Source organism: Ovis aries, chromosome 19, assembly GCF_016772045.2.
Source record: "Ovis aries strain OAR_USU_Benz2616 breed Rambouillet chromosome 19, ARS-UI_Ramb_v3.0, whole genome shotgun sequence".
Taxonomy (NCBI): domain Eukaryota; kingdom Metazoa; phylum Chordata; class Mammalia; order Artiodactyla; family Bovidae; genus Ovis; species Ovis aries.
In genome coordinates, this window is record NC_056072.1 from 47,780,514 (window position 1) to 47,795,409 (window position 14,896).

The 14,896-nt window shown below is 43.2% G+C and overlaps 1 protein-coding gene across 1 annotated transcript in view; it reads left to right on the top strand.

The window, feature by feature from the left end:
- DCP1A (decapping mRNA 1A) overlaps positions 1 to 12,176 on the top strand; it is a 42,186-nt gene extending 30,010 nt beyond the window's left edge. Inside the window, exons 7-10 of the mRNA XM_004018383.5 lie at positions 3,198 to 3,947; positions 5,874 to 5,939; positions 7,668 to 7,886; positions 8,192 to 12,176. Coding sequence (XP_004018432.3) covers positions 3,198 to 3,947; positions 5,874 to 5,939; positions 7,668 to 7,886; positions 8,192 to 8,272 — 1,116 coding nt within the window. The 3' untranslated portion in view covers positions 8,273 to 12,176. The remainder of the gene's footprint in view (positions 1 to 3,197; positions 3,948 to 5,873; positions 5,940 to 7,667; positions 7,887 to 8,191) is intronic.
- Positions 12,177 to 14,896: the final 2,720 nt, after the last annotated feature.

The window sequence follows — 14,896 nt, forward strand, 5'->3', positions numbered from 1 at the left end:
TAATTTCATAACTGCAAGTTTTAGTTTAGAAATTGCCCTACCATACTGTTTTCCAAGAGGCTATACCATTTTACATTCCTAAGCAATGTATGTATGTTTCTAGGGATGCAGGGGGTAAATTATTTAAACCAGATTTTGTATACTACATTTCTTTGCTCCGTTTTTACTGTATTTGAATTTAAGATCCTGAAGGTCAAACGTATATTAAAAGAGAAAGTGTTATATAAAATTTAATTTTTAAAGAATATGTGTTAAGACAGGGAGCAAGTGGAGGAGCAGATTCCTTCTAGTTTGGCTTATCAGCCATGAATGTCCAGTGGGCTAGTCACTTTCCCTTTCATTTCTGAATCATGGGATTAAGGATTCTGGCAGTACCTGACTCACAGATTTACTGTGAAACCCAAATGAAAAAATGAACCCAAAAAGACTCCATTTTATAGGCCAAAGTGACAGCATTTTGTAAAATACTGAGAACTGGATATTGTTGAGCCACATGATTGTCTAAAATTAGCTCAGATCCATAACCAGCCCTGTATGCAGAATAGTACATTGGTTTAGTAATACTGCCATCTAGTGCTGAGGAGCAAATAATGCTGTCAAGCCTTAATATTAATAGTATTAAATTTTATTTCAGTTTCATTATTCACTTACTAAAATTTCCTTGGGACAGTTTCCCTAGTTTGTTTTCTTTTGTTTTTTTGTTCCTGTGGTTAAGAATAATCACACCTTCTAGTGTGCCCAGGGCACTAATGAGTCGGAAATCTGACATGGACACAGTAAATTCAAACAGAAATATGAAATTCTGTAAACAGCAAGAGCTGTGGGGTGAGAGAAGAACAATGGAAAACCTGATATAGTTTCTTAAAAAAAATTTTTTTTCAGTCCCATACATACTGTCACTCACTGAATTCCATTTCACAAGGGAATGGTCAGATTAAAATTTGATTTAAGTGAGGCATTGCTGAACTCAGAATCCAGACTGTAAGTATATTCAGACATGAGCAAAGAATAAAATTTCACCTTTTCTGTGGATGATGGAAGATGAATCCGTGAATAAATAAGCCAACAGCTAAAGGAATGCAGCCAGTTTTTCTTGTCAGAGGCAGAGGAGAATGGAACGGGTCCTGTCCAAACCAGCTCAGAGACAATAAAGCTTTGGGGAGTTTGTGTAAAGACACATGCTCTGCCCCCTCAGCCTCTAGTGACTAATTCAGCCAGTTACATATTTCCAAAAATTGGTACAGTCTGACCAGCCACCAGCTCTTAGTTATTCAGGTCTTACTTGCACCTCTCTTTTCCGAAGGATCATATTACCTTCAGATGATTAGATAACCTGTCATCTGCACGGTGGACATAACGGTGCTGTGGCGTAATGGTTAAGAATATGGATTGTCTTGTTAGAACTAGGTTGGCATCTGGTTCTGCTGTACTTGGGCATCATCCATAAATGGCAGTAATAATAGTACTGCCCTCACCGATTAATAGAGTAATGCATGCAGAGTGCAGTACAGGGCCTCCTGTACAGTGAGCGTTCTGTCTGTGATAATCCTTACTGCCTTGTAACCTCATTTCTTCTGCCTTGCGTGAGGTACCTCTGAAACCTAATGCTTTACCACACACCCTATTCCATAAAGTCTAATAATCTGTCTCTGGCCTGGCAGATGTTGCAGGGAGGCAGTGTGGAGAAATTGGAAACTGGCTGCTGCTTTTGCACACTACCAGCTGACTTCATTTTTTAATATGAAGTAGATTTTAAATGAGCAGACATACCTGTTCTTAAGTTCAAGTATAGAAACATTTCACATGTCAGTGTGGATAGTTTCAGTTTTTTAAGAGTTCGTTTTTGTTCCACTAGATAGATAAAAATTGCTACCTGGATCATTTTCGAAGCCTAAGGTGTATTTCATGGTGAGGTTTCTCCATGTCTGGTTTTTGATTGTGCCTTTTCTTATAACATGGTGTTCTTTACCGGAAAAGACTTCTAAGTTTCTGCAAGATCATTCCAATATGATCTGTGTTTTCTAAAGTAGGTATATCTAAATGTTGGTGTGTGTGTGTGGGTATACACATACATATGTATATGTGAAAGAATATGGTGGTTAAGAGCTACGTAATTGGGATTTCCCTGAGGGTCCAGTGGTTAGGAACGACTCTGCACTTACACTGCAGAGAATACTGGTTCCATCCGTGATTGGGAAACTAAGATCCTGCAAGCCATACAGTGCAGCCAAAAAATAAAATAAATGAAAGGAGTCCTTTGGGCCCAGGTTGGGGCAGGGCCTGGCACCCTCTGCATACCCAGCAAATAAAGGTTAAATGAATTCAGCAATACTGCTTGAAGGGAGGGTGCAAGAAAGCTCACAAGTGGGAAGTATGAACATATCTCCTCTGAATCATTGGAGTGGTATCAGTAAACCAGATCACTAAAATATAAGTAAGTTTAACGCTTTCAGGCTTAAATGCTTTCCTTTTCCTTCAGCGTCTGTGATTTGGGAATTGGAAGGTTGCTATTTAAAAAATGGTTAAATTGGGAGGGGCAATATAGGGCAGGGAATTAAATGGTACAAACTTATTATGTATAAAATAAATAGGATACAACAATAAATTGTACAGCACAGGGAATATAGCCAATATTTTATAGTAACTAAATGAAGTACAGTCTATAAAAATATTGAATCACTATGTTGTATACCTGAAACTAATATAATGTTATATCACCTATACTTTAATTTTTTTTTAATAGTTAAATTTATTTTCTGGTATTTGAGGCCTAGTCCTTAAGGTACAATGCCTGCCTTTTAATAAAAAAAAATATGAACATAGAGGTAGGATTGCTTGATCATCATTTGGTCCTCATATCCTCTTGAATGTAATTTCCCTACCATGTGTGACTGACATGGGGCAAATTAACTTTGAGCAAAGTAATTGCCCCTTTACCTTACAGCTGTTTGCTAAGCAAAAAAGGTGAATTTTAAACTATTACCTGAGTTCCTAAAATTTGATTTTTATTACAAATGTAGGTGTATCACCACCTTGGGGATACCAGGTGCATTCTTGGCCTTAATCCTGAGGACATCTTCAGCTTGTTCCATTTCCTATCCTTGCTTCTGCAAACTGATTTGGTTGATGGAAAAGAAATTTAGTTATGTTGGTTTGCAAGAGTTTTCTCTCATTGGGTGATTTGATTTGTTTTTCAGTCTGCTCCATCTGGACACAAACATCTGACGGTGGAAGAATTATTTGGAACCTCTTTGTCAAAGGAACAGCCAACAGTTGTGGGTCTGGATTCAGAAGAAGTGGAGAAACTGCCAGGAGATGCCTCCCAGAAAGAGCCCAACTCATTCCTACCATTTTCGTTTGAGCCTGGAGGGGCCCCCCAGTCGGAAAACCTGGGTGTCCATCCTGCTGCCCACCCCTCAGTCCAGCCCGAAGTCACCACCCCGGTGCTAATCACTCCTGCTTCCATCACTCAGTCCAGTGAAAAGCAGGCCCCCAGCTATGCCATCCCATTGCACTCTGTGCTAAGTCCTAGTCTACCAGCAGAAGCTTCTACTGGACAGGCTCCCCCCAGCCTACCCCGAAAAACCACCATGATGCAAACAGTGAAGACTACACCTAGGCAGAGGTCTCCACTCCTGAGTCAGCCTGTCCCCGAGCTGAGCCACGCCAGCCTGACTGCCAGCCAGAGCCCATTCAGGGCCCCGCTGAGCGTGACAAACACAACCAGTCCATCTCTCCCAAGTGTTGATCTTCTCCAGAAACTCAGGTTGACCCCGCAGCATGACCAAATACAGACACAGTCACTTGGGAAAGGTGCAGCAGCACCCAGCTTTTCTCCAGCAGCCGGCCAGCTGGCCACCCCTGAGAGCTTCATAGAGCCTTCCCCTAAAGCAACAGCAGCAAGAGCCTCAGCCTCCCTGAGCAACATGGTGCTTGCTCCCCTTCAGGTACTGGCAGGAGATTGGGTGGCTGTAACCTAGTGGGATGAAACTGGATTTTGATTGAGAGGAGACAGAGTTGTTTAAAGAGACAACCGTTGAGTGTGTAAGGGGCTAGAAGAAAGGAGAGGTGAGAAGCCCTGCAGTGATCAACCAAACCATCGGTAACTGGTGGTGTAACTCAGTTCCACTTCCCAAAATAATTTCAGCTGATAAAAGCTGAGAAATTGTATTTTCCTTCCTGGGTGTGCATTTTAGCGTTTTTTTGTTTGTTTATTTTTGCCTGACACGTCTAGGAGTCCTTATTTGACTCAAGACCATGGATCCAGATTATCCCAAGCTTTGTTCCATCCCCTGCTCCCTCAGTACTCTGACTGAGTGCCTGCCTTGTGCCAGGTGCATTAGGGGTGCCATAAGAGCGTCCCACATCTGGAGGTCTGAGGTCAAAGAAAGCTTCCTCGGGAAACTGGCCATCAGCTGAGATCTGAAGACTCAGTAGAAATTAGCCAGACCTAGAGGTAGGAAGTGTGTGTGAAGGCAAGGAAAGTAGCAGGTGCAGAAGCCTAGACACGAGAGGGCATTTGCTGAGCTGTGGTGTGACTGGATCTATGTGTAAAGAAACATGGGGGAGCAGGTATTGGTGATGAGTAAAATTTTGTAAATAGTATCAAGGAGTTAGAGGTTTGTTCTGAGGACCCTGGAGAGTCTTTTAAGTGTATGAGCCAAGGGTGGCACGCTGGGAAAGGGGATGACAGAAGGACGACAACCCATCAGAACGGAGGTCGGGGCAGTCACCCAGGCTTGAGCGGGTGGGGGCCTGTACTGGGCAGTGTGGACATGTGGATTTATTAAGAAGGAGGATGAGCGGGACTTGGTGGGGTTTGGATATCGGGGTGAAGAAGAGGTTTGTCCCTCAGTAACTTAAAACGTTGGTGAGTTTACAAATGAGGAAATCAGGTCACAGTTGAAGTGACTTGTGCAAGATCACAGAACTGAAAGGGGGTAGAGCCTTTCAAGGTTTTAGTCTCATGCCCTTTAATCATTACAATCCCCAGCTCTTGAACATTTTACCAAATAATATTAATACTGGCTCTTCTGTATAATATTATCTCTTAGTTAATGGAATGCTTTGTTCCATTCCGTTAAAATTCTGTACAGAAAAAGAAACCTGGTGTCCTGGTTACATGATTAAATTGTCATATTTGCCGTTTCTGTCTGCAGTATAAGGAGCAGCGAGAATGTTCTGTTTGATAAAACATCCCTGAAATGTGTCTGCTGCCACTATTCCTGTTGTTCTAGAAATACAGCCTGCAGTCCTGAATACCGCCCCTCTAGATTTGGCCTCTGGGACAGCACCCTGCTCTCCAGCATGCCTCTGGCAGAGGAAGCTTACAAACATGTTCTTTCTCGTTTATGTGCCATATCGAATTTCAGGACCTGGGACCGCACTGAGTCCTAATGTATTTGCTCTGCTACAGGAGCTTCTGTGTCTCCCAGGGAATAGGTATAGCATTTATCTGGAAGTGTGTGGCTCTGTGTGAGACTGTTTAGTGCCACCTGTCAGAGTGTGAACCACCCTATCAGGAGGCTTCATGCTATCAGGATCTTGCGTCTCTACAGTCTCAACAGCAAAATATGCTTGGTCTGTCCCCACTCTTATAAGAGACCCAGGTTTCAGCTTTTTCTGTAGAGACGTTTTCAAGGCTTTGCACACCCCTTTTCTCCAGTGGAACTGAAGAGGGTTGGGGGCTGTCCTGAAGCTCCTATCCTGCATTGTGACAAATTCTGGTCAGCCACTTCCCTCAGGAATCTAGGAACCAAGTCATGTTTGAACTCCTCCTTACAGCTGCTAACCTAGATTTTTACCCCAGTAACTAAGAAATCTTTAATGAAAAGTTGCTACATCTGTTCATCTTTTCTGTTTAAACGTTGCAGTCTATGCAGCAAAACCAGGATCCTGAAGTTTTTGCCCAGCCTAAGGTGTTATCCAGTGCCATCCCGGTAAGGATCCCCTTTTTCTAAAGAGCATAGTATGTCTTAAGTTCTTCTGCTGAGTGTAAAGTGAAACATTTCAGCTTTCAAACTTAGGCCCCTCTTACATGTCCCCTCCAACTCCCGCAGGCAGAGCTCATTGCTGTGGCCTCTGCAGTCCTCAAGTCATCCGTCCTCAGTGATGTCTTCCTTGAATGTGTGTATGGGAGGGCAAGGTCGGCCACGGCAGGGGTGCTCACTCACTCCCTCTGTGTTGTGAACAGGCGACTGCTGAGAGCAAGTCAGCCCCATCCCTATGGATAGGAGACAGTCTTTGCCCTGGAAGAACTATGGTGTCCCAGTAAACAAGGCAGTGTCACCACCCTGCTCGATGGCTTCCCATTGCCCTGTTGACAGAACCTCCCAGGCCTGCGTGCTCTGTGCCTTGCTTCTTCTCCCCTGCCTCATTTTTTACAACTTGTCCTCATCCTCCATTCCCTACCAGCTTTGACAGGCACACTCATCTTTTTCAGTTCCTAAACTTTTAGGTTCCTTTTGCCTTTGAGCCTTAACACCTCTCCTGAAGCCTAAGAGTTTAAACAAAAGCCACCTTCTGACTGGTCTTAGCAGGTCTTCTTTGTAGCTTGTCCTGCTGCGTGGTGATCGGCTTACCACTTCTTGGTGATCTCTCAGCCCGGTGTTGCACCAAAAATAACCACAGATGGCTCAGAACCCAGAAACTGCACTCTCAAAGCTACGGACAGCTTTGGTTCTTTATAAATGAGGAAGGTGACAGATAGGAGGGAAAAAATACATAGTTTTCTTGTTGAGTGTATCAAAATATGAGAATTAGTAAAAAAAAAAAAAGGGCTTCCCTCAAAGCTCAGTTGGTAAAGAATCCGCCTACAATGCGGGAGACCTGGGTTTGATCCCTGGGTTGGAAAGATCCCCTGGAGAAGCGAAAGGCTACCCACTCCAGTATTCTGGCCTGGAGAATTCCATGGACTATACAAGTCCGTGGAGTCTAAAAGAGTCGGACATGACTGAGCAACTTTCACTTTCAAAAAAAAATATTATTACTCTTTTGTGTATTCTGCTGGTTAGCCATTGTTAGCCCAGAAGTATCTCTAAATGAAAGAAGGAGGTAAATGTTAGTTTTATGTTTTTAAAATTGTGTCTTTGATGACTGTGGTGGCATAATAAATACATTGAACACAACTAAAGAAACTAATGCTTCAAATAATTTCATATAACTGATGCTTCATATAATTCTTTTTATTGAATTAAAATTTATGTATAATGCAGATTTCTTGAATTGAGTTTTAATACACATATATCTCTTGGGCAGTGAGAAGTTATGTAACACTTCCATCACCTCAGATAGTTCCTTCACACCCTCCTCCAAGCATTTCTGTGTCCCTCATGGGAAAACTTGACATATTCAACTTATCTCAGGACTGTTCTTACTGTGCCTTATCAGATTCCCTTTCTGTAGTGATGGGGCTTGGCGTCTCATAACAGCCCGGGGCCACCCTTATCATGTAAATGGGCTCCTCATCCTTCAGTGAACAAGCTTCCTAACCAGACATTGCGTGCTTAGATGCCGCTTCTGGCCCTTTATCTGAACTCTGAATAGTCAGCATCGGGCTCTGCTTTCCTGTCTCCTGCTGCTTGTGCTTGTTATCAGCGTCCCCTCCTCTGGGCCTGGCTGCTGGCTCCCACACTCTTTGTTGCAAAATGGCCATTGTTCCCCTGCAGGTGGCAGGCCCCCCTCTGGTTCCGGCAACAACCTCGGCAGCGCCCTCAGTCCTGCTGTCCCCCAGTGTTTTCCAGCAGACAGTTACAAGGTCCTCAGACCTTGAGAGGAAAGCCAGCTCCCCTTCTCCTCTCACTGTTGGGACGACAGAAAATCAGAGAAAGCCTTCCATTATCCTCAGCAAGTCTCAGCTCCAGGATACATTAATACATCTAATCAAGGTATGTAAAATATTGGTTTAGTCTTTGGATTTTCATTCTGTAAAAAAATAATTATATGATTCTTTAAAAAGTCAATTCATAAAGAAAATCCAAGGCCAGCTAGGACCAGTGTTTCTCTCTCCCTATGGGAAAATTCTCAAAGTGGAAAAATAGATCTGTGTGAATTTCAAAATATTCCTCATGATTGTCTCTGGGTGGTGGGATTCTTGGCATAATTAGTTGTACAGAGCATGTATATAACTTCTTCCTAAGCTGTTACCATGACAGCTCTAAGGAGGTAACCGTGACCTGACCATCTCTTCCAGAATGATCCCAGCTTCCTCAGCACACTTCATGAAGCCTACTTACAGGTTCTGACCAAGAACAGAGACAGCCACAACCTATGACTAGAGCAGAGTAATCCTGAAGGCAGGATGTCGACCTCAGAAGCAAGCAGGCCTCATCATGGAAACTTCTAAACGGAACATTGAGCTTTGAGAATTCTAAAACTGAGCCTATGAGAAAGAGACTCGTTGCTTAAGAATGTTTTCCAAGTGACGTTCTCAGTGATAATGGAGGTTTCACTGTGAAGCATCACCAGCAGACCTTTGTTTTGGGGGGGAAAAAAAAGACCATTGTGTTCAGTTGTGTGGGTGTGGGTGTTTTCATCAGCTCTAAACAAGTTTGTGAAATAAGGAATCTGATTTTCAGCTCACTTTCGTATTCAAGGTCTTAGGGAAAAGAGGTCACCAGCCCTGCGGCAGTCAGCCCAGCCCATACCCCCATTCCCCTCCCGCACTTCCATCTAAAAAGTTAAGCCTTGGGCTGGTAGTCATGTTCTGAACAGAGCAGAAGTCAGCTCTGTGCAAAGTAGCTTCGCGTTTTAAGGATCAGAGGTTAAGCTGGCAGATTAGGACTGGTTTGTTCAAGTGAGGTGTATTTTATACGAATGCCCGTTTGGGGCCTTAAAAGTTCTGAAGTTTATTCATTTGTTCTGATTTTAAGTGTCCCCGGGGATGCCATGCAGAGGGCTTCCACTGTGAGGATATGTTTGAATAGGGCCCTGCCGGCCCTGTGCTGAGGTGGGAGCAGGCGTGGTACACCTTTGAAGTAAAGGCTGGGACTGGTAAGACCCAAATTCTATCAGAAATCTTCACTTTCAGTTAAACTCTCCAGTGGTTTTGAAAATGTTAAGCTTGTGTGTGAATCATAGCCTTATTTTCCTTTTCTGTCTAAACACAGTGAGAAGTCATTGTTCGTTGTTTCCCTTAACACTTTGACAAAAGGACAAGTGGACCAATCTGACAAAGCCATTCTGGTTCCGTTCCTCAAGTCTACTGAGAATAGTTTTAAAGCTATGCAGAAAAGGGAACTGTTACTCACACTGCCCTTACTTTATTATAGAATATGGAATTAAAAACCAAGTGTGATATTCGGAACTTCACCAATGTATTCTTAGGCTGTGAGCCCTTCTGCAGCCCGAGTCTGAAAATATGTAAAGATGCTTTGTTATGCTGCTATTGATCTGCCATGATTTATATTTATTCTTTTATGGCATGTAATGGTGATTAGTAATATTTTAATGTAGATTTGATTTATTTCAGCAATAGTAATTTTAAGATATTCTTTGAATGAAAGTGTCTTCGTTTCTATGATACAGGTCATTTTGTAGTATTTAACCAATTAAAATGCACTGCTTACTTTTCTGAGCACTATTTAATGACGGGATAAAAACCCAATTGGCTCAACCAGCTAGCTTAAGGATTAGCTGTGAATAATGCTGACAGATATGATGGTTCCTTGGGAACAATCATTTAAGCTTTAATGGTAACTCAATCATAAATCCATAGGTTTTTTTCTTTTAGCTGAGATTTTAGAAAATTAATTGTGAATTACATACTTGTTTTAGTTTGCGCTTAAGTTGTTTTCTATTTTTTGTTTTTTTAGCATAAAGAATACCTTGATTGGCTTTTGTTAATGTAAACGTGCTTCCTGGGCAACTTTTCTGCTTCCAAATTTAGTGTCTTCTATTGTGTCTACCTATTATTTGTGAAGTGTGCAGAAGTCAAGGAAGCTTCTAAGTTCTCATACTCAATTAGGAATTAGGAATAGTTTGTTTTCAAAAGTAGTGTGTAAATTCAGCAACCAAAAATGAATTGCTTGTGCATCACCCAGGAGAGAGAAAGTTACAGTAAGGTGTGAAATGTCACTGACCCCAGGAGGTGGTGTCCAGGGTGCCCCCGTGACTGTTCTCTGAAGACAGTTGCCCTGGCAGGCTAGGATGCATCCCAGGTGTAAGTCTCTGTGGGCTTTGGAAAGCGGAAGAATCGAGGGGTTCTTGTTATGATAGACGTTTGAGTTGAAATGATGCTTTGAGTCGGGTCAATATTACGCGACAGTTGAGAGAGAGTTCTGAAGAGGGTCTGTAATCAGATCTGTTCATTTTCACCCTTTAATTCAAGGAATGAATAGGATAGACAGTAGAGAATCTGGGATGAGGTTTCCTTAGTATGAAAGTAAACTTTTAAGTGCCCAAGTCGTGGAGACTTGAAAAGGGTAAGCCTGTTTCAACTCCCAAATTTATGTATTCAAAGCGTTTTGAAAATTCAGAAGCCAGAGGTTCACTGCCATGAGAACCAGGAAGTTCAGGCCAGGATGAGTCAGTAGAGAAGTCGGGCCAAGCCTGAACAGTGGCAGTTGGATGACCCTGGGCTGAAAGTCACAGTTCGGTTGCCTTATCCCTCATTCAGACTTCTGTCCAGAACCTCATGCTAGTTTAGGTTGCATGTTTACATTGCTGCAGTAACTTTACCGGAATCTTAAGTTTTAAACCTTAGTTGGGTCCAAATGGACACCAAAACAGAGATGCTTCTTGCTAGGTTTGCAGAACTCCAGGTGCCCTGCACTTAGGTCACCGTGTCTGTCTGTAGAGCCCCTCACCTGAGTGGGCGGCCCTGCTCTTCTTTTCTTGCAGTTATTGTGGTGTCTTTGAATGGACTCCCACCTCCCAAACAGCCTCGTTCCTTTAAGGCAGGAGCTCCTCCTCATTGTGCATCTCCCCCCAGGTTGGTAAGGTGTGACTTGGAATCCCATGTTGTCCAGTGACTGTCAGCTCCAGGAGAAGCATTCGTGACATCTGCATGTGAATATGAATGTCCATGGCTTACTTAGGAAGGCTTTTGGGAGCTGGGTTTTGTTAAGAGCCCAAGTTGACCTGGGTACTTCTCTGCCAGAGGAGGCACAGGCTTAGTTGAGAATAGGACCCGATTTTGCATGTCAAGAATTGTTCTTTTTCCACCTGTGTGTTCTTGTAAAAAATCTTAAACCCCATCAGATCTACTAGGTAAATATTTTTTAAACCATGCAGCTTTATTACTCTCCTCCCCAAAGAATGTAGTTTGACGTTTTTCTCATTTTGGTAGTAGAGGCCATAACTGCCATTGTATTACTAATAATGCAACATGAAATTGAAGGTGCCTAACTGCTTAAAAAACAAAATCAGCCATCATACTGTAACTCTGAGCAAAATGAAACACAGAGGAATGAGAGGCGGCACAGGCACGGTAGGCTCAGTCCGTGTGAGTGAAAACAAGGAGTCACAGGGACGTGTGTCCTGCATTCTTGCTGCACGTTTGCTGCTGCTGAGCACATGTTTCTTTCTTACCTGTCTTTGGTTTTCTTCAGTTGTACTCGAAGGGCCTGCTGGAACCAGTAGCGCCCTGTGTTTTCAGGTGTCTAAAATGTTAAGATCTGAAAGAAGTAAAGCAACTTACACTGAGCTCTTTAAAAGCTGTGCTTGAGAACATTTCCCTGAGTGGGCCGGGGCCTCCAGGAGCCTGTTTTTTTCAGCAAGAGAGACGTGTGCAATGTTTCACTTGGCTTTGTGTGTGACATCTTCATTTGAAATGCTCTGATGCAATACCGTTCACTTTGAAAGGGGGAAATGCAGAGTTGTGTTTCCCTTTTATCTGTGTGATTCCTTCAGAAACGTGTTTTTAAAATATGTGTTCTCAGTGGGTTTTTATTCTGTATTCCTGCTTTGGCCATGTGGCTCTCATGACCTTCAGTGTACCAGAGTTTCATTGCCCTGAATGTGGCCGTGAGAAGCTCTGGGACTGTGGCAAGATTTTTGTTCCATGAGCGCAATGCAGCATCATCAACAGTTTTAATGGTATGGATTTTATACCATCTGTGTATGTTTGCAAATATTAAGTTATTACCTGTTTTCAGATGAGCATTTTTCATCCTAAATTTTATATGTTTGCAAATATATTTTTTTAATAAAAGTTCAAAACCAAGTTTTAGCACCTACTCAATTTTAATTGTGTTTTTATTGAACTTAAAGACATAGCAACTTTTGGATGAGTTGCTACACTGTGCTAGAGCCTCCTACTGCTGAGAGGGAATGGGGTGAGACAACAAAACAAATCCATTTATTCCTAGAAGGTTTCCCCAGATAAAGGGAACAGGTCTAATAAGGACAAGAAATAGTGTGCCTGGTGGAAGAAGGAAAGAGGGAAAGAAGAAAATAAACTGTGATTGTTATGGGAAATAGGGAAAAGGGTAGAAAAGTGTTAATCATGTAAGTCCCTGATAACTGTTCACAGTAATTATTGGGTTGGCCAAAAAGTTCATTTGTGTTTTTCCATAACACCTTACAGAAAAAACCTGAATAAACGTTTTGGCCAACCCAGTGCGTTTCCAAATGAAATTCTCCCTAAAATGTTTGCTTTACCTGCCTGCTTTCATAGAGCAGAGCGTATGCTTAAACCTTGCTTTATGACTTTTATACACACACTCAGTCACCACTACTGCGTGCTCATTCAACACATAAACATTGCGACTATTTTCTTGATCTTCACAGAACCCATTTTAGAGAGAAGGGAGTTGAAGCCAAGAGTGACAAGGATGTGCCAAAGGCTGCTGCTTATTAAGCCAGCGCTGAGTTAAGGACCTGAAGCCATGCAGACTGGAGGGCTGGTCTAGAATTCCTTTCTTGATTCCATTGCCTCCATGATAAATTATTCTAGATTGCTCTTGCTGGGGCTTTTATGTTTGTCAGTTACAGGAAGCAGCCTGTCTCTCCTGGATGAGCAGCTGGAAATCCAGCCATGGGGTTTCCTCTAAGGATGAAGCAGGGTTCTTGGAAAGCAGAAGAGAAGAGAAGAGCAGCAAGAAACAGTCACTAAATCAAGCAAACCCTGGAGCCCAGCCTGCATTCCCTCTTTCAGACAGTGCATTTGAGGGTCTCTGTTATCTGTAATGGGAAAAAGTCAACAGGTTTCTAAAGGGCTTAAATCCATTCAAGATCCTCACTCTCCTAGAGTTTGCCGCCATACTCAACGCAAATAGAACTCATGACATAAGCCTCCCACCTGGCTGGAGGATGGGGCTTCCACACATCACTTCAGGCAAATAAATAACGGATGGCTGCTAAGAGATATGTTATGCCCAACTGGTAGAATGGCTCAGAAGGAGGTGATAATGAAAGCAACATGACAGTCACATCATGTTTCACAAACATTTCTTTCAGTTAAGTTGAAATAAATTTTAAATACAGTCCTGTGAGTAATCATAACCAACATTTGTTGTGTGCTGTGTGATTGTGTGCATTATTTGTTAATCTTCCCCACATCCCTGGGAGGAGGAGGCCATTCAAAGTGCAGCCTCCAGAAAGGGCTCGAAACACACCAGCTTCTGTCATCCTGAGAAGGGGAAGAAAGGGTACAGGCTCTGGTTAGACTGATGTCAGCCCGTCCATCTGAAAAGAGCTCCAATAGTGGAGCCGAGAAGGCAGCCACACTCCATAGGAACTGGTGTCTTTGTACCCAGGTCCCTGCCACTCCAAGAAGATGAGTCTGGCACTGCTTGAGCCCTGCCAGAGCTCTAGAGACACCCCCAGCAAGCCACACACCATTTTCTGTGGAGTTTCTCACAGTGTTGGCAATGGGGCCCTGGCTTCTGAAGCAAGTACAAAATCTGGATCCCTACACATTTTGTGACCCAAACCCCGTTTATTGTTTCTGTATCTGGCATCTGAGTTGATCCTTTCGTATTGCGGTGCTGCGGTGCTGGAGAAGACTTGAGAGTCCCTTGGACTGCAAGGAGATCAGAGCAGTCAATTCTAAAGGAAATCAACCCTGAATATTAATTGCAAGGACTTGATGCTGAAGCTGAAGCTCCAATACTGTGGCCACCTGATGGGAAGAGCTGACTCATTGGAAAAGACCCTGATGCTGGGAAAGATTGAGGCAGGAAGAGAAGGGGACGACAGAGGATGAGATGGTTGGATGGCATCACCGACTGGATGGACATGAGTTTGAGCAAGCTCCGGGAGATGGTGAAAGACAGGAAAGCCTGGCATGCTGCAGTCCATGGGGTCACAAAGACTCAGACATGACTGAGCAACTGAACAACAATATCTGAGGTGTCCCTACCCCCAGAGGTTAGCCCTCCAGCCTCTCAGGCTAACATCCTCTCCTGTCCTGCTGGCACCCAGAGGCTTTCTTGAGTTCTACTTGACCCCTTACCCTGACAGGCCCCCCGATGGGAAAGGGGGCTCCAGGAATAGTGCCGGCAACACCAGTTACCTTGTGGTCTGCACCACGGGCTACGGGCTGCGTGCACCCCAGCAGGCACCTCACCCCATTTTAAACAAATATTTTGTCATTTCACCTTTACCATTTTTAAAAAGCATTTGTTTGCTTAATTTGTTTCTTTGACTGTGCCAGGTCTTGGTTGCGGCATATGGAATCCAGCTCCCTGACTGGGGATCAAACCCAGGCCCCTTGCTTTGGGAGCACAGATTCCCAGCCACGAGACCACCAGGGAAGTCCCTCACTTTTATACCATTTTGACCCAGAATTCACAGAGAATGTAACCTAGGCCTACATAATTTTTAAATTAATATCTTAATTGTAATACAAAGGAGAAGTTTTAAAGTGATTTATAATCAGATGTTCTATATTAAATAAGTAAATGCTCGGGCATGACTACACAAATTCTCAGAATGCCCCCAGAAATTGGAGCCC